This window comes from Colias eurytheme, chromosome 15 (assembly GCF_061535395.1).
Source record: "Colias eurytheme isolate Ceu_HAF_F1 chromosome 15, ilColEury1 Martin Lab GWU primary, whole genome shotgun sequence".
In the NCBI taxonomy this organism is placed as follows: domain Eukaryota; kingdom Metazoa; phylum Arthropoda; class Insecta; order Lepidoptera; family Pieridae; genus Colias; species Colias eurytheme.
Window position 1 is genome coordinate 542,761 of NC_142994.1, and position 20,332 is coordinate 563,092.

General features: G+C 34.4%; 1 protein-coding gene across 2 annotated transcripts; it reads left to right on the top strand.

The window, feature by feature from the left end:
• Positions 1-1,924: 1,924 nt before the first annotated feature.
• Positions 1,925-11,406, top strand: LOC149902095 (uncharacterized). 2 transcript variants are annotated; one of them, XM_090110289.1, is made up of 5 exons: positions 1,925-2,081; positions 3,006-3,118; positions 4,911-5,015; positions 10,159-10,332; positions 11,072-11,406. In XM_090110289.1, the coding sequence occupies exons 1-5, from the start codon at positions 1,964-1,966 to the stop codon at positions 11,138-11,140; spliced, it is 579 nt and encodes a 192-aa protein (XP_089966415.1). In that variant the 5' UTR covers positions 1,925-1,963; the 3' UTR covers positions 11,141-11,406. The 2 variants fall into 2 exon arrangements, with proteins under 2 accessions (XP_089966415.1, XP_089966416.1); XM_090110290.1 differs by having other exon boundaries at positions 10,159-10,276; positions 11,072-11,404.
• The last annotated feature ends 8,926 nt before the right edge of the window (positions 11,407-20,332 follow it).

A 20,332-nucleotide genomic window follows, 5' to 3' on the forward strand; every position in this document is an offset into this window, starting at 1 on the left:
TCGATACTTTTTTTTATTAAAATGAGCATTTATTTATGTTAACAAGGTTTAAGTTATTACTTATTGAAAAGTAACCAGTCTTATCGCTACACAGCGATTTCTTCCAGATAGTCGGATGTACTGAGAGAAATTTAATTTAAGTAGAGTAGAGATTAAGTAGAGAGAAATATATTAATTTTGTTTGTTTTCTGCTATTTACATTAAATACTATAAACTTACATGGATAAGACACATGATATTGAATTACCATCTAAGAGCTGATACAAAAATGTATACTCCCGGAAAGCGTGGATGGATTTTACGAGGGGGTAAGCAAACAGTGTTGTTGGACTATGAACAGAACGAATGACGAGTTTTCGAGAACTTTCTTGTATTCCATAATACTTTTCGAAAACCTTATAAAGAATGGGCTATTTTAGAAACTATTATTGTCTGAAATGGGTCATTTTCTCTAAATTTTCATTTTCCGAGTATTTTTTACCATAGTTTACCGCCGTTATGAATACATTTCTTAAATCGTGACAATATTAAACAGCTACATAATAACATAATACCTACCTATAAGTCTCCAAATCAATACTAGCTAGCAACCATAATCTGAAAAAACATTCATTATGACTCAATATGTTGTAATTGTATTAGGAATTCTACCGTACAGTTGAAATTATCTTATCAGACATATTTAAGACTGAATTAAGAACATTTTTCTTTCCATTCATGAGGTCATTGAACGAGTGCCAATTGTATGAATGTAATTACACTTATATCATAACATGTTTTCAGTCTTATATTATTAGGTCATGTGACATATCTGAGTTACACAAGATCATGCGATTGAAAATATAATTGATTATAAGAGACAGAATAGCAATATGATGACACGCATTTTACTATTGAAAAAAGTATATCACATCATTCATATTAAAAAATCATTGTAGTAGTAGGTACCTACCTATTGTATTTGTTCGATGACTGAAAAGAAATCTCTTTTGAAGTGAAACTTCTATAGACACGTTGAGAGTAAAATTTCAAGGTCGAGTCGTGTCAATACCATGGAGTAATGCGTGGTAATGCGACGATTTTGGTGTCATTGAATCTTGCCAAAGAAGTTTCACTTCTGACACGTGTGCTCGGCACACATGCTCTTTTTTTGGGGGTTTTTATATTGCAATCGCCTGTAGTAGGTAATTGATGACAACTTCAAAAAGTTACCAAGTAAGTTAGCAAGTGCAAGTAATGTTCGATTCTACAATATACCTACTTATAACTCTCCATAACTATTTTATACTTATATAGTAGAAATATAAGCTATAACAAGTGTATTACTTATGCATACAAAGTAACTATTGAATCGTTGAATTATTTATACTTTCAGTTATCAAAAGCAGACGGTCATCAAAGATTAAATAAAAAGAATTCAATATAAAAGTCCACAATTGATAAAATTCTTATTTGATGACGTTTTAATTACGTACACCTATACAGGTGAATTCAAGTATTTGGGATTTACCCACTATTATCTGATTGTCCTAATCGCTAAATTTGTTTAATTCTACAAAATATTTCAATAACATTAATTGCAATTGGCGATCGAATTAAAATTATGATCATCGCTCGTGATTACATTATTAACGTTATCATTACGTTATCATTTTCCATTGAAGGGAAAATATCCGAACTTCCATTGCACTGCCTAAAGCTTAGTTAGTAGTGCATATACGGAACTTGCGACCGGTAAGTACAAAAGGAAGTCGGTATTCCCTCACCGGCGAAAGGCAGATCCCTGAAACGTTCGCAGAATTTCGTGTCCGTGACGTCGCCATCAGCTGCTCAAACAGCGATGTGACGCAACCGTGAGCACCTATGTGACTCAGGCTTTATATTAGGGAACGGTCGCGGCTTCAAGCAGAAGACAACTGGCTGGCGAAGGCGCAACACGTTAAGTGTATAGTGAAGTGTAGTGATGGCTAGGTTCGTGCTTATCGTGGTTGTGCTAGTGGTTGTGGAGGCTCACAGACCTCATCCCAAGCTGCTGAGGTTCGCCTCCGAGGAGACAGACGGACAGAATGTTATTAAGAAAGGTGATTTATTTGGATTTTTTTATTGGTTTGATTTTATTTTTTTAAGTATGCGAATTTTGTGTTTAGTTATCTGTCATTATTGTTAATTAAATTATTTATTAATCTTTTAATTAATTTTTGTCTTGCGATTTAAAAAAAATATTATTCCCCTTAATGATAATAATTAAAAGAAAAATATTTTTAATTTTTTATTAATTCATAAGCATAAATTCATAAGCATAATTTTATTTTTGCCTAACGGATCTTAGTCGTCCATTAATGTACATAATAATTCAATAAAGGATATTTTATTTTATTTTTTTTATTTTATAAACTATTGTTTTAAATTAAGTCATTAATAGTCATCGAATAGTAATAATATATCAATTATAAAAATGCATCTAAATCATAGGAAATTAGAATCAAAGAGTCTGATGCAACTTACGACCTACTTAAGTGAGCACGTTTCACTGATAACGGTCAAGAGCGCTCTCGACAAAAACTCTTATCAGCATTGCATTGAATTATTATAAAATTTTATTCGGCATTCGTAAAAAAAACTGCATCTCATGGTTAGATGCAACAAACGTCATCTGAGTTCAGTAACCTCACAAGCGAAAACATAACAGATGAGATACACTTAACTACCCCGGTTTCGCTCTGATTCCATGGTATCAACCTACCTCAAAAAGTGAGGAAGTTCTCAATTAGACTATATTTTTTGAGTTACTTTACCTTTCGACTAGGTGAACAGATTGTAATAATTCTGTTTTTATTTGAAAGCATGTGGTCGAATTTATGGTTTAGTTCTGACAATTTGAATGTGGTTCAATTATTTATTTAAAAAAAGTGTCCTTCTATTTGATTGTACCTCATTTTTCCAATAAATACGTATGAAGGACCATAATCGATAGGATTTTGGACTAATGATAGTTTTCCTTACAGGTGCATGTAACAGTACACACGCTCAACTACGGAACGACTATATACTCAAATCAAAATGCGGAGACCCGAAGGAGGTTTTCGTTGAACTTAAACTACAGGGGTCATACTTACAGGTAAATATATTTTATTAAAAGATAGTAGATACATACTTAATTAGTTTAAAATAACTAGTTTAATTTCTAACTTATGAACTTATTCAAGGTTTAAACTAATAATAGACCGGGAGATACTGACACAAAATTTCGAGTCATTTGTAACAGGATGGCGGTTCTACAGGGGTCTTAGTACGCAATGACAAAAAGAAAAACGATGGTGTGAACGCGGTATGGCGACCATTTGGAATCGTCCGAAAAGTATGGTATGGTGATTTTCGTAAATGGCTACACGACGATGGTTACCTGTGCAAAAGTTAGCCTGGTACAAATGGTTGAATTGTTTTTTTTTAAATCAACACATTTGCGTCGGTATGGCGGGCTGTAAGTCACACCGGAAAAGTATGGCATGACACTACCGCCTACTTCTTTTTTATGGGCTATCGGTAAATTCTAAAATTTTTGTGTTACAAATCGTTTGACTTTCGCTATTTTTACGACGAGTTCGACTAACGCCCACGCGACTAAGCCACCGGTACCAGTGTTCACACCATCGATTTTTTTTTTGTCATTGCGTACTAAGACCCCTGTAGAACCGCCATCCTGTTACAAATGACTCGAAATTTTGTGTCAGTATCTCCCGGTCTATAACTTCTTTCTTCTTATTTCTTAAATTCCTTGAAAGTGAAAGTAAGACAAAGTTAAGTGGTTTTATTATTAGTAAGAGCCTAAGTGTTATATTTATGTCTTTGAACTTTAAACTTTCCTCGTATTAATATCTATTACCTATTACATAAATTTGATCGAACCTACTAATCTAGTACCTTCTACCTAAATATAACTCTCACGCGCTACCCACTAAGCTATTTCGTTTACATAATCCATAACTTTTATTATTAGAACTAAATTTAATATGAAAATATTAATATCAATGAACACTTTCAATTAGTATCTAAAAAAAAATACACAATAAGTCATGTTTGATAAGGAATTTCATAACATTGAATAATCCGAGATAGTAAAGGAAATTGGAAAAACTGACGTTGTTCAGGTATTATTGATTAACGACCTCGGTTAATATTATTGCTATTATCCTCTCCAAGGAATACCATAGATCAGATTCAATAAACCAGTTTCATTGAATCATTGCGCTCGTAATAATTATGTAATTCCTCAGTAACTGTATCAATTATGATTAATATTTGAATTTACAGTTTTTATTTATAAATTGTACATTCAGATAAGAATTTTATACGAATCGCAAATGGCTCTATGTTTTCGTAATTAGCTATAATAAATAAATATATATTTGGGTCATACCATAGTAGAGCATCATTCAATTTCATTTTTTTAATGATTATTGACTTTTTTACGAGTTCATTCCAACTTTTACACGTTACTTGTCCATCAACATATTCCCATGCTCTAAAGGATTGGAACGCTTCATTTGCGTATGTACTTAATATTATGAAGCTGCAGAGTTTGTTTGTTTGTTTGAACGTGCTAATCTCATGAACTACTGGTCTGATTTGAAAAATTATTTCGGTAGATAGCCCATTTATCGAGGCTATAGGCTATAGGCTATATATCATTACGCTAAGACCAACAGGAGCGGAGCAATGCGGGTGAAACCGCGGAGCACAGCTAGTAATCAATAGTATAACAGTCCACCAACTATCATTTACTCTAAAGCACGCGCCAATCCCTAATTAGCGTAATAAAGATATAACTTCACGGTCCGCGCCACATCCGTGAGGCTAAATGTATGAGAAAATCCGCGTTGGCTCGTATCTGACGTCAGGGTAATCCCCAGGTGACGCCGAGCGCGGTCTGGGTCAAGCGCTGTGTGGGGCTCTGCGACTACGCGGCCCGAGGGTCACAGTGCGTGGCTACACAGACCAAAATTGAACATGTACCGGTAAGTTTTCTTTACACAGCCTTAAGGCTTATACATGCGCTAATAACCTTGACCATACTAGACGGATCTCAAATCTCTCCCGCTGCACCTTCTTTTTTCCTCGCATTTTGTATTTAAAAAGATACTAATCAGTGAAACAAAAAATCCTCGTCAGGGACTGTTGTGTAACTGATAATTTATTAAACATAAAATTTTCAGAAAAATTTTCAGACCTCGCGCTGGCCCTCGCGGCGTAGGGGAGCGTCCCCCGGGTGGCGGATGGGGGGATGGTCGGTAGTATAGCCTAGCTACGCTACCGGCTAAGTCCGATGGACTCGCTGACCAACGATGGGTGTGGTCCTCCAGCAATATGGGGGTTGTGCGGCGGGTTAACACCCCTCCCACAAAAAAAAATCTTTGTGTTACGAAACTGAGAACGAGAAAAAGAAAACCCGATCCCAAGAACGACGACTCCAGGCATGGTATAAAGGATTTACGAATAGCTTCATGGAATGTCCGCTCCTTATTTCGCCCCGGGGCCATTTACCAAGTAAATAGTGAGCTGCGTAGATACAATGTAAAAATAGCCGCACTCCAAGAAGTAAGATGGCCGGGCAAAGGGGAGTGTAATATTGACGATAAAGCGATTTTGTTTTATAGCGGTAATGACACGGGACACCACACACACGGTACTGGATTCATAGTCGCCAAAGATTTCGTCCGCAATGTCCTTCGCTACGACGCCGTATCTGACAGAATATCAGTACTTCGTATTAGAGGTCAATTTGCCAACATCTCCTTAGTAAATGTATACGCTCCTACAGAATTAGCGGAAGACGAAACTAAGGATCAGTTCTACGAACAGCTCGAACTGATATATGACCAATTACCGGGCTACGACATTAAAATAGTACTGGGGGATTTTAACGCCAAAATTGGAAGGGAGGATATATATATCCCAACAATCGGAACACATAGTAAACATACACACTCTAACGACAACGGGCTAAGACTTATAAGTTTTGCCTCAGCCAAAGCCATGGTAGTCAAAAGTACTATGTTTCCGCACAAGGATATTTATAAGGGAACTTGGCGATCCCCGGATGGATACACAATCAATCAGATTGATCACGTAGCGATCGACGAGCGTCACAAAAGAACTGTTGAGGATGTAAGAACTTTCCGCGGGGCAGACTGTGACAGTGATCACTACTTGCTAGGAATAAAACTAAAATTTAGAATCAAATCAGTAACAAAACATTCACAAACCGCAGAGGACAGAATTGATATAGATAACCTAAAATCACAATATATGAAAGAAACATTTCAATTAGAACTGAGCAATAGATTCAAAGATTTAGACGTTAATGATCCGATTGACACAGTATGGGAAAATATAAAGAGCACGGTAAAAGAAATTGGTTTTAAAGTATTAGGGAAGGTCAAAAAGAGAAAGCGGAGGAAGTGGTGGAACCAAGAGTGTGAAGATAAAATGCAAGAAAAACGTCACTATAAGGTCCTGGCGGAACAAGATAGGCAATGGATTGGAAAATACTCAGAATGCGGGTTACAGCTAAAGAAAGCTATCAGAAGAGCCAAAAGACAGCACTTTGATGACCTTATACAAAACATGGAGTCATTCATACGAGCCGGTGAATCGAGGAAATTCTACAAGGAAGTTAAAAACACAAAAAAAGGATACCAACCCACAACCCAAGTGCTGGAGGACGAAAATGGTGACCTCATCACTGATAAAGACGACATCAAGATAGCTTGGCGAGAGTATTTCCAGAACCTACTTAATTGCCCACCCCCTCAAGTTGAAATTACCAGGGAGACCGAGGACAACAAGGAAGACGTACCCACTCCCACATTTGAAGAAGTGCACAAAGCAATCATGCGGCTCAAAAATAACAAAGCACCAGGTATTGACGGCGTGCCTTCTGAAATATGGAAGCAAGGTGGGGCGGTGATTCAATCCAAGTTGTACGAAATCCTTAGAAGGATATGGGAGGAACATATACAGCCAAAAGATTGGAATACAGGGATCATCTGCCCAGTTCACAAAAAAGGTAGCAAGAGGAAATGTAGCAACTACCGCGGAATTGCTCTGTTGCCAACAGCATATAAAATCCTGTCGTACATATTGCTGGATAGACTGGAACCCTACGCGGAAAAAATCCTCAGTGATTATCAGTGTGGGTTCCGTCGAAACCGAAGTACGATCGACCAGATTTTCCTCCTCAAACAGATCATGGAAAAGAGGTGGGAATACGCTCTGAGCATGCACGCGCTATTTGTAGATTTCGAGAAGGCTTATGACAGCATTGATAGGGGCGCCCTGTTTACAATTTTAAAGGAGCTTGGTATCCCAGCCAAGCTGGTGGACTTAATAAAAACAGCTATTGGAGACAGTAACATGCGAGTGAGGGTGGGCAAAGAACTATCAGAAGAGTTTGCGGTGCTCACCGGATTAAAACAAGGCGATTCTCTGTCGCCGGTGCTATTCAATTTGGTACTGGAATATATCCTGCGGAAAATGCTTGCATTGGACTGTGGAGTGTTACTAAATGGAAAGCACTTGGTGATTGGATATGCCGACGACCTCGCATTGCTTGGTGAAAACCGTGACGAAGTGGGTAAAGCCGCTGAGACCTTAAAACAAGAAGCTGAAAAGGTCGGACTAAAAATAAACGGAAAAAAGACGGAATATCTCCACATGAAGCGCTATAGGAACACACGAACTCAACGCCAAAACCTACAGGTTGGAGATACGACGTACACGGGAGTAGCTAGCTTCAGATATCTGGGTTGCACGATAACGGATGCACACACTAGAGAGGAAGAGATTAAAATCCGCATACAAAATACCCTCAAGTGTGGTGCTGCCTTGCATAAAGTCCTCGTGTCTAGGCTTCTGAGTAAAAAAACCAAACTGCGGATATACAAAACGGTTATAAGACCAATACTTACTTATGGTTGTGAAGCCTGGACCCTAACCCAGAACGAAGAGCGTAACCTTTTAGTCACAGAACGAAAGCTTCTTAGGAAAATCTTTGGTCCTATCAGACAAGAGGATGGAAGTTGGAGAATCCGGAAGAATGCCGAATTAGAAAAACTCATGGCCGAGCCAAATATACTTGGGGAAATAAAAGCGCATCGCCTGCGTTGGCTTGGTCATGTAGAGCGAATGGGTGAGGAACGAGGTCTGAAGAGAGCATACTTGGGCCGTCCCTCGGGCCGTCGGCCGGTGGGTCGACCCAAGTATCGCTGGCGCGATCAAGTGGAGAGGGACCTGAGTGCGCTTCAAGCCAGTGACAATTGGCAAGAGACCGCTCAGGACCGGGCAAGGTGGAGAGTTCTCGTCTCGGAGGCCAAGACCCACTTCGGGGTTTCAGCGCCACAGGAGTAAGTAAGTAAGTAAAATTTTCAGAGCTCTAAGTCAGCAGGTTACGAAGTTTATAGAGTATTTGCGGAAAAATCGATGACCACGGCATATTTTTTTTCTATAAATCTATTAACTTTGGAAAAAAATCCTCGCGAGCAATTAAAGATCAAAGACCATCCTATTTTATATATTTTTTTCGGTATTGTGCTTTATGTTGTACCAGACTTTATAGAGGTTGAACATAGTCGAAATTGCCGGGTAGCCCCTTAACACTTACTAGTCTGATGTTTGTAACCATAGGTCAAAACTCCGGGCGTTTAATCACTTCTCTCACCCCTAAACAGCCTTCTAATGGACGGCCTTAACACTCTTACAAGACTTAATATTTCGAGACAATTTCGGGACAATTTTCACACACAGCACGATCTGATCCCATGCTAAGCTTTCGCTTGTGTTATGGAAACCAGATGGCTGATAAACATATATTATTATGATTTTAAATAAATACTTATATAGATAATTAACACCCAGACACAGAACAAACATCTATGTTCATCACACAAATATTTGCCCCGGGTGGGAATCGAACCCACGACCAGTGGCTTGAAAGGCAGGTCACTACCAACCAAGCCAACCGGCCAGTCAGTCTTGTAAAGTTTGTAATCATTGCTCAAAAACACTTCTCTCATCTATAAACAGCCTTTTAATAGGACTTTTACGTAGCTTTTTATGGTTGTTAAAAACACCAGGCTTGAAAAACTTTTCTTCTGACTTTAAACCTTTTCTTACGACTTAAACTTGGAATGTAGTGATAGATTAATCAATGAACTATGGGAATGAAGAGATTCCGATAAAGCTTTAATGGCAAAACTGTCTTATTTATTACCAAGAGTTGTTAGAGTCAGAAATAGAGCAGGGCTACAAGTTTGAACTCGTTATTTTTTATAGACAAACTAACTTTCCGCCCGCGGCTTCGCCCGCGTTTTCAGAGAAAACCCCGCATAGTTCCCTTTCCCGTGGGATTTCCGGGATAAAACCTATCCTATCTCTCAAGTTGGATCGAACTACACATGGTGTGCGAAATTTATTATAATCGGTTAAGTGGTTTAGGAGTCCATTGAGGACAAACATTGTGACACGAGATTTATATATATTAAGATTAAAATTAAGAAAAGCCTTATGCTAATTAATTCCCAAACTTCCTAAACTGTTATACAAAATATTCGTTATTAAATTTCCAAAGTCTTAAATATACGGCATAAGATGTAATACATAAATTGACGTAAATTTTGACATTCATTATGATTGATTTTCCCAAACTGTGAAGCGATGTTTTATGTTTATTTGATTGTGTAAGCGCGGCAAATAGACAAGTGTGTCAAGGATGCATAATTAGCTCCGTCCTCAACGTGATTGGAGCTTCAAACATTATTCTTGGTTATGGGAAAATGTGGGAAATTTACAAAATTGAAATTGAAATTAGTTAAGTTTTTGTCATCAAAATTAATAGACTAGTTAGCAGTCTGTTAAATTTCCAAAATACGCAAAATTTGAGAAAAATACATAATATGCTTTTTACTTACTAACTGTCCCTGCGCGACACTAGGCGCAGGGACCCAAAGTAAGTCTGGGCCTCAAATGCGCAAATAAAAATGCTAGTACAATATTTCTTCAACACTAAAATACTTCATTCACATAAAATGTACTTACCTAAGTACCTAACACGATTGATGAAATAAATGATTTTTATTTATTTAATAAAAAAAATTGTTGCAGGTTAAAATTTACAACCTAAAAACAGACAAATACACATGTTCTACATACGCAGTAGAAGTTCACGAGAAATGTGGATGCTGCGTGAAAGATTGCGCGGCGCCGAAAGTGTTCAACCCTCGTAAGTGTTCCTGTCAATGTCCCAACTTGGAAGAAAGAAGGAATTGTTTAAAACAGGTCAGTGAGATAATGGATGTCTAATGGCTGTTTAACCAACAACTTTTGAATGACTAAAAAGAGCGTGGCAGAAGTGAAACTTCTTTGGCAAAATTCAAGGATATACATATTTTATAAAGAATATAAATTATATAATATAATTTTAATGCTATAAAACCAAAAATATCAAATTCAAAATTCAAGGTTACCAAAATCGTCGCCTTATACCATGACGTGACGGTATTGCCGTGATAAAGTTTTACTCTCAACGCGCCTAAAGAAGTTTCACTTCAAAATAATTGAGATTTTATGGTTTTTTTATTTATTTTTAGTTATTTCAATTTTTGTTGGTAAATCAGTCATTACTAACGCAGGTAACGGCACGCATGCTTTGTAGTAACGCTTTTGATGTTTTTTTTTTAATTTTTTTTAATCGCCTTTTTTGTCGCATGGGTGTTGTATACAACAACCAGTCAATGTGAATAATGCCGTTTATGCTGACATCCCTTGTCTTACTAGAGCTTGGCGTTTTTGTGTTTTTTTTTGCAAGCTTTATGAGACTTTGTTTTATTTATTATTAAAAATTTTGTTAATTTTAATTTTTTATGCTTATTTTAATTATAATTAAAGGTCTTATAGGTTTCGATACCTATTTAATTTTTTGATAACTAGTAATTTCATAAAAATTTTATTTTATACACATAAATTTAGAGTAGTATGTCCATAGTTTATAGAAATGACGGATAATATTTTTTTACAGAGGAATTCGAATATGAGGTGGAATCGATCTAAATGTGTCTGCGAGGCTAAGAGAAGAGTCACGTGGTGATGTTTGCTTTGATCTCATATAACGTGCCTGCAGGGAACGTCAGTGAATAATTGTGAAAAAAACATTTTTAGTGACAAAAAATAACAAAAACTGTGAAAAAAAATTGGTTGTCTGTAAAGTCGGTTTACTGACGACAGTTGAACGTGACAACGTCCGATTGTGCTTCTTTGTCGCTCGTTCCGTGCTCTCGCTCGCACTTCAAGCCTTACATGGAACGCCTCAGAGCGAGGTAACGCCGCATGAGTCGTGTTTTTTCGTGCGTGCAGCCGGCTCTATCGAATTATAAGAAAAAGTTGTCACGTCAAAAAACGTTTTGTGAACAAAAACAACATAAGGTGTAAAAAAACGTTATTTGTATGAAAAAAAAAACGTTAAAATAACGTAAAATATGAAACTGTGTTGTGACAAAACTCCAGTGACATTCGACTGACGTAGAAGTATTGAAGGAATCTTAACAGTATTAGAAAATGGGACCAAATGGTGCTGTGAGCCAAGTTCCATGTTTAGATTTATTTAATTTTAATTATTTTTTTTAATTTAATTGTAAAGTGTAAACAGTATTAAGTGTTTTTGTGCTTTTAGCATCGAATTTTGTGCGTGTGGAAATGGTCTAAGACGCGGTAATGCGTAATTCCTAAAATGTGATATTTATTCCGTAAATTTTAGGGACTTACTACTAGTCAATTTTTAATGTAAATTATTTATTTTTGTAATTTGATTTGTAAATATGACTCGATTTGGCTCTCTGTATTATTATAGTGTTTAGGACCTGTTTCGGATTTTATTTATTTATTGTATTATTTATTAAGTTTCTACTAATGTTTTTAACAATTGCGAACGCAACCCAGTATTTATTAAAATTTAAGATTAATTGTAAAGGAAACAGGGCCTTGATGTAAATATTAGTAAAAAATAAATTATTTTAAGAGACTAGTCTGATAAGTGCCAAAGGCATGGAATCTCTAAAAATTGTCTTACTTATTTATTATCATTTGTAAATATCAAAAATTTAATTTAATATTAACTATGATGAATTATCCTTATTGCAATTGAAAATATGTTTAAATATTATAAGGAACAGTGATCGTAATTATTACCTAATTGAAAAATTTTACGATTTAGGGTTAATTTTCAATGTTCAAGTAGGTCGTAGTAATATGGCAAATATATAATGCCTTCATGTAATTCAAAAAATGTGTGCGTGTACTAGTGTACACACGTAAGAAGTGAAACTTCTTTATTACCTTATTTTTCAAAAAATAATTTACAAATGCAACTTTACAGAAATACGTCGAATCACGCGTGGTAGGGATAAGAAAAAGATGGCGCTTAACGGAAAAATGTCACGCGTAACGAAAAAATGTTACCTACACTAAATTTTTTTCCAACCCCGATAAAGAAGTTTCACTTCAAAAAAAAATTACTACTTACATACCTAGATAAATTTTACTGCACAATAATAGTAAATAAAAATAATAAAATTGTATGTTTTAAGTATTCCAATGATATGGAAAAATGTGTTTAATTGTACATAAAAATAGAAATGTATGTTTATTTATAATTTTATTTTTATAACGATAAATGTAAATTTTTGTTATCTGTCCGTTGATAGGATATTAATGAAAATTAAGCTTTAAAGTATTTTAGTGATCGAATCACATTAGTTGTAAGGCAAACTGAAATTAAATTTGTACTTAATATTTTTTTAATATGTTGTTTTATTTATTACCAAACATGCTTTAATTTCTAATGAATGCTCTCTTACTATCTATATTTGAATGTCAAATTGCATCCAAAACCGATTGGTTATTATATAGTCGAGATAAATATTATACATTATAATATATACCTACACAAATTATTATTTTAACCTAGATGATGATTTTGGTAAGAAAATACGGTAACATTATAAATATTTAAATTTTAACGACTTCATAAAGCAAAAGATACATAGAACAAAATATATTATAGATAGGTATGTACATATTAGGTTCACTCATTAGAATGCAACTGAACTCATTCACCAAATTATGTTTTTGTTCCGATTTTATCAGACTTCATTTATTATAAAATACTGGTTGATTATACCTAACTAACTACCTGAATTTCAAAAATAACAGCAAATTTAATGTTAATTAATTATCTTACAAAGGCAATATTAATTTCCAATATCCAAACTGACTTAGTAGAAATTGTTATCAAGAGTTATAAACATATAAACTCAACTCTAATAAACTAAATGCATCCATTACATAAATTGTCATTGACAATTAATTAAATATCGATATGTTTTCCTGGAACAAATCTACGAGCCGCGACCTTTCTGTGCATCTCTAATGCAATATATGGTCGTATTTTCCTCGTCATATTAAATGCATCAATACGTAGATATGAATCGGTAACTCCCCTCTATTTTGTTAAAAGCCGAGAGAAAATATTTCCAGAGCAATCTAGTAAAAATATTAGTGAAATTTGTAGATAGGAAAATAGAACAAAAGGTAAGGTGATGTTTTTGCAATGCAAAGGTGATGTTTTTTCAATGCAAAGAAAACCTTTACCATTAAAAATATGTACTAGGTACTTATTTTTTAATTTTATTAATAAATTATCCATAAAAAAGTAAAAAATGACTTCTAAAAAACATTTAAATACTTAAAATCGTGACTTTATTATTACGTTTATGTGGAGAGTCAGATTACAAATATATATAAATTATTATCGTCTACATTATGATTCATTTCAATGACATAATCATATGTTATCTAATAATAAAATAGGTCGTTAAGCAATTTTCTCATCAACTTTGGAGTTTTTTTAAACCTGATCTTTTTATTGTTCAAGCTTTTTTGTTTCCAACCGATGATAAATGTTTTTTTATAATGTTTATAATATATGGTTTTTGTTCAAGATCAACCCCCCAGACTGGGAAAAGCTCGCCCTAAACCGAACATCTTGGCGTAGCCTTGTTCATAAGGGTTGTAAGGCACACGATCGCAGTTGGTTCGATGCTCTGCGTGATCGTCGGACTAGATTAAATAATTTATCACCAGTCACATCATCAACAAAATATAAGTGCAGGAGTTCCAGTCGCTCCAGAATCGGGCTCTTCAGCCATGAACGACGCTGCCCTAAATTATAACAATAATATAATAACTCATATTACAATTAATTAAAATAATTTTTGTATATACATACTAAATTGCTGCATTAATAGAATTTTAACTTCGTAATTAAAAATAATGTAAGGGCACAGGCACACGATGCGTTGCGGTGCCGCACCGCAAAGATTTCACCGTGTCAGTGGGCACACGAGCGGTGCGGCGCCGTAACGTTGTTATGTCGCAGCGGCGCGCGTCGTAGCAGTGTTGCACAGCGTGTCCTTCCTTGTGTCTTGTGACGCAAAACAACTGAGCGGTGCCGCCAGCCGCTCCGACCGCCGACGTCGCACCGCATTCACCCCTCCCCGCCTCGTCTTGGTGGTTACAAGTCCGGTGCGGCGCCGGAGCGTATCGTGTGACATGCCACAGATATTTCTATGTAAGACGACGCAGCGACACCGCTCCGGCGCCGCACCGCCGCCGCAACGCATCGTGTGCCCCCGCTCTAACTCACAACTGTAATAGATTAAATAGGCCAACGACGAATATATTATGGTTTTATATTGACCTGATTTAAATGAACAGATATAATAATATCAATGAGTGTAGTCTCGATCAAGTTCGATTTAATTTTTTTTACCTCCTACATAGCAGCCTCTCTGGAATGATCTCTAATCTGGTTGTCTCTGTCAATAGAATTACACTTAAATTTATTTTCAGGACATAAATAAAAAAAGTAAATATTTTCACTCTGTTTCATTGTGTAAACTGCATACTGGAAGGAACTGGTATTTTATTTATAGTAAACATAATATTGCATTGCAAGTGTTGAGGAAAGTATTAGAAAGTTATCTATAAGGTGATATGTTATCACCTTTTTGAACTCTATACAAAATATTGAGTTTTCCTATTAATTTGATATTAACTTACTAACGTTATTATTTATATATTATGTTATAATAAAATTTAAGACAATATAAACAAAACTTTTAAAGCTGCATTGGATCACCAAGTAAAACAAAGGTTTTGGTTTTTATTAAAATTTTAATTAAAAATTATTTAACTATAATGCTCATTAATTAATAATAAACAAATAATATTAATAATAACATGGAAATGAGACGCAATACATTCATGCACTAAACTAACAAGGCGTTATAAATTATAATGAAAAAGTTTCGTAGCACGTCCTACATCCACACCAGCTACGGTCGTAGCGCGTAACGCGTATCGTTAATTTATTTTTTTAAGTTTATTTAAAATATACTTATGATTGTAATTAATTATATAATTATATTATAAGCATTAAAAATAAAATCATTTTAACAATATATTTTTATGTTAGACATCTAGGTGTATAATTTTTTTTTATAAGGCATTGCTGGCGTATTATCATCAAAAAAATAACTTGTAGACTTTGATGCTATTATGAATTAATTATTTACATACCAAGTTTGGTTTCCATCTGAAAAAAGCTACATTTAAAACTATTTACGTGCATATAAAAATATTTATATTTTATAGTGTCTCACGGTTAATGTACTGAAACTATAGCCAAGTGCGCAGGAGATAGGTACCTATATGTATTATTATAACGAAGTTATTAATTCCTTTTTTTTATCTTTCAAATTATACCAGAAAGATTTCGGAAGTTCTGTCAGGTCAGCTAGTCTTCTTTCTGTATATATATAATAAAAATGGAACCATATTTCCCTTGGTCACGGCATCACGCGTGAACAACTGGACCGATTTCGATAATTCTTATTTTGATGTGTTCGTTATTATCTGGAGAAGGTACTTATGATTCAAAATCTCAAGAAATTTGATCGTAAAAATTAAGAAAATGCGAAAATTTAACGGCTATTATAACTTCAGGGGAGGGGAATGACAGTTCGCGCGAAGACAGGACAATGTCTTTCGGGTCAGCTAGTGTATTTTATAGACTTGCAAAAGATGGAGGATACTATGTTTTTCTATTGTGGTCTTATTACAAATCCAAATAAGATGACAAATACAATAATTGCAAATAAACGACGATACATCCGCAATATAACATGATAAAAATCAAACAAAAACTATCTAATTTCGAACTTAACAACCATAACATAAAGCTCCGTGATCATTTTAGCCTTGTGAATGTTTATTTTTCGTAAGTACTGGTTAAATTAAAATAGAAATTGTTCATATTTGAAATCTACTGTACCTACTAGTCGACGCTCATGACTTCGTCGGCATGAGGCATCACGTATGGAATTTTTTTGCAGTTTTTGAGAGTCATTTATTGATTTCGGTACTTACATTCTATTTTAATATTATGTATTGTTTAGAATAATAAAGTAGAGTATAAATATCAAGCAACTAGGTACTACCTAGAAAAAAAACAAAACACAGACTAAATATTCTTAACAGTTCTCTAATACTAACGAAGTAACAATTTGAACGTTCAAATAGAATTCGTGTCCAAATGAAAACTTACCTTTACACTACTGTAACAGATCCGTTGTTTGATAATGCCCTTTTTTGTGCAAAGTGTGTCAGCGGGTTATTCCTTAACGTGATTGTGATATATCAATTTAAACGATATTATATTAAGAGTACTAATATTTTCCTAGTGATTATCTACGCGATGGATATAGATAAGATTTTTTTGTGGATTTATTACATAGGATGCGAGTGATGGAAATTGGAGTTCCTTTTCATATATTAATAGCTTAACAAAGCCGATGAACCTTTTACTCCAAAGAATAAGGGTTATGTTTTTTGAGAGCACCTATAATGTGAATTGTGATATAGGTATGTATGTATTCTTATGCACACCCTGCAGCCCAAACCACTGGACGGATTTTGATTTATGTGGTAGTGAAAGGCTACGTAGGTACTAAATATACGCACATATTATGCTATGCATTATACATCGTTGCATTATATGCATAGAATTAAAAACTATATCATATAAAGCCTGTGATATGAGAATATAATCATATAATTGTAAAAAAAATTTATTTATGTAACTAGTACATTGACATTCTATTGTTAATTTTTGCATGCCAATCAATTGGCGATTTGTGCTGAACAATGAATTATGTACCTACCATCTGTAAATCTTCCACATTTCTTGCAAAATAAATCATTTCATTTCATATATTCGTGATAAACATCAACAAGTTTTATGAATTATGCTAAGTATAATATAATATTGTGTCTTATTCTTGACCTACCTTAAATGACATAATAGTATTATCATTCATAAACAATAATTACCTACGTTCAGTAAATATAAGGTATTAAATAACATACGATATGAATAGTTTTGCGTGTAATACCATGTATTTCTAAGTACCTACACAGTATTTCATCATTATTTATATTCTTCTTAATAGTGTCATTTGCAAACTTATCAAACACAAATAAACGATACACTTCATGTAAATATGAAGGTGGATAGTATTTCTTATGTTATAATGCTTTAATATTTTGTATAGACGAAATAATTATTTAATGTTTGAGTACCTAATACTTAGATACCTAGTATGCATTCCGTTATGGAAAATTATATAAATCAAACGTAACAGAGCACATAAAAAAATAAAATACAAAATAAATAAAAATGTGTGGTTTTATGAAACCACGGTAAAAGTGAAACTTAGGCACAAAATTATCGTATTTGTACGATAATTATCGTACGGTTCGACCGTCACGCGACATGCGCTACACAGACCAAAAAGTTTGAGACGAAGTAATAAAAGTTTCACTTTAATAAAAATCTATACTAATATTATAAAGAGGAAAGGTACCTATGTATGTATGTATGGTTTTCACGCATAAAATCGGTCCATTTTCACTACTGGACCGATTTTGATGAAATTTGGCACAGATAATCTTTAGACCGTGAGAAAGAACATAATATAGGCTACCTTTTATTGCGAAACTAAACCACGGGCGAAGCCGGGGTGGACCGCTAGTATAATATAAAAATTATGGAAAACTTAACACTGATATTACAAATCAGTTACCTACTAAAACAACAAAGCTTTTAATTATTTAATGTCGCTGTTACGGAATCGTACGCAAAAATAACCACAAACAATGTCATTAGATAAACCCAAGTCCTAGAAATAAAAACTAGTTAACAACAGCAAGGTATTTTCCTAGACAATTTTTATAAGAACAATAATTTACAAGCTTGCAAAAGATTACACAAGATTATAGATTATTCGTGGAAAGATAAAAGCGCAATGAATTGTTAATAATATTATAAAGATTGTAATAAGTGGTTATTAATATACGGTATGTGCTTACAGATTATCAGATTAACATTTTACTGGGAAGTGATCTTTGCGGGGACATACCCGCGTCGATGTATCTTTTAATTTTCACAAGGAACTTGCTCTGGCTTTACCCTTATTTCTTTTTTTGTTCGCAGTTCTGGCATAACATCAGATAAACAATAAAGGTCGATATCGATATTTCTTTGCCTGTCCGAATTAATTTTGAAATTATGAGTTTAAAGATTCGATCTTTTAAAACTAATAGACCTTCTACAAAGAAGGCAAACAAAACAAGATAATGTTCTTATTTATAGGAAGCGTTTCTTTGGTAGGTACGCACAATTCAGGAAAACAACAGATTTAACCCAGAAACTGTTCTTCGCACTTCATAAAAAGCTAATAATCCTTTAACGGATTCAAATAAAATGACCGTTATTTTAAACATTTAAGCGTTCCCGCGAACGTTATTTTTGTCTTAAATATTTCGAAATTTAAATGTTTCTTGTAAAAGCATGTTTGGTGCTGAGATGCAACGTGGGCGATGGTAAATTGTTTTTAACATGTTCATGCCCGGAATTCGCTTCTGGTCAAATGAGTAAGTTCAGAAACATTCCCCGTGGGTTAAATATGTGCCTACGTAAGAGCCAATCGATTAAGGGATTTTCCTATAGTTTTCACAGTATCTTTATTATCTGTATAAATTTATAAGAGTAAATTATCGATGTATGTTGAGGAAGAACACAAAATACCTATGGTTTGTGATGTTATTATGAAGAAATAAATACTATATTTTACTTTTGGTTGATAAGTTGTTTTGGACATATTCTTATTACACACACTACAAAAGTACATAATTTTATGTAAAAATATAAAGCGTAGAAAGTAAAAATAAAATTAACGACGTCGTCATTATGAGTTATACCCAAAATATGATCGTTCATAAAAACAGATCCGAATGCACGCAACAAACAAATTATTTTCAATTTTTCTAAAAATAGATCGACTATATTTAACAACTTTTACAGTAATTTATTAAGCTGATTTAGCTAAAATATAAGCAGACATATCATCATTTTAATAAAGGAGTGCAATCACCGAAGCAATTCAAATAAAACTTCATTTAAAACGCAAACAAATGCACTCAAACAGTTGAAAATAACAAGTCTGTCAGCGCGTGTAGTGAATTTTCACTAAATCGAACGTTAGAAAACAAACATGTCCGAATTCCCGCCAAAAAGCAAACAAACATGGCGGGCATCAATCTGCCACGAGGGCCCACGCGCATGCGTAACCGTTCAACTACCACAGAGTATATTTCAGAACAGGGGCTAAATTAGTCCGAATGTTTATTTTATAACATAATATATGTAGTCGGTCGTACTAATTCGGGTGGTTCGCGCCCAAAATAACTTTGACTACGTGCACGCGCTCTTGTTCGTGACGCGCGGCAACACCTCCCTTGGTATTGCCATTTTTGGTCATTTCCTTTTAATAAGGATCGCGTGCAAATTAATTCATTAGCTACGAATATATTTTTCAAAAATTATGTAGAGAAGGCCCAAATGACTTTTGTGATGGAAAGATATTTCAATTGGTTGCTGTACTCCTACTCGTTAGTGTAATTATTATCAAGAGTTATTTACAATACTTATCATAGGTAGGCTAGGTTAGGATCTAGCATAGGTAAAGTAGAATTTTCCGTCAGCAAATTGCGATCTTACATTCAAATATTACTAACCGTTCGTTCCTTAATTTCAGCTGCAAAATAGTATGCGCTCATTACTCAAATATGAGAAGCTGTATAAATACCGTGTCCTAACTACCTA

Excerpts from the sequence above, each read along its gene's own strand:
- LOC149902095 (XM_090110289.1), top strand. The coding sequence starts at position 1,964 with ATGGCTAGGTTCGTGCTTATCGTGGTTGTGCTAGTGGTTGTGGAGGCT. Across the intron at positions 3,119-4,910 it reads TACAGGGGTCATACTTACAG|GTGACGCCGAGCGCGGTCTG; the intron begins GTAAATATATTT and ends GGTAATCCCCAG. Across the intron at positions 10,333-11,071 it reads GAAGGAATTGTTTAAAACAG|AGGAATTCGAATATGAGGTG; the intron begins GTCAGTGAGATA and ends ATTTTTTTACAG.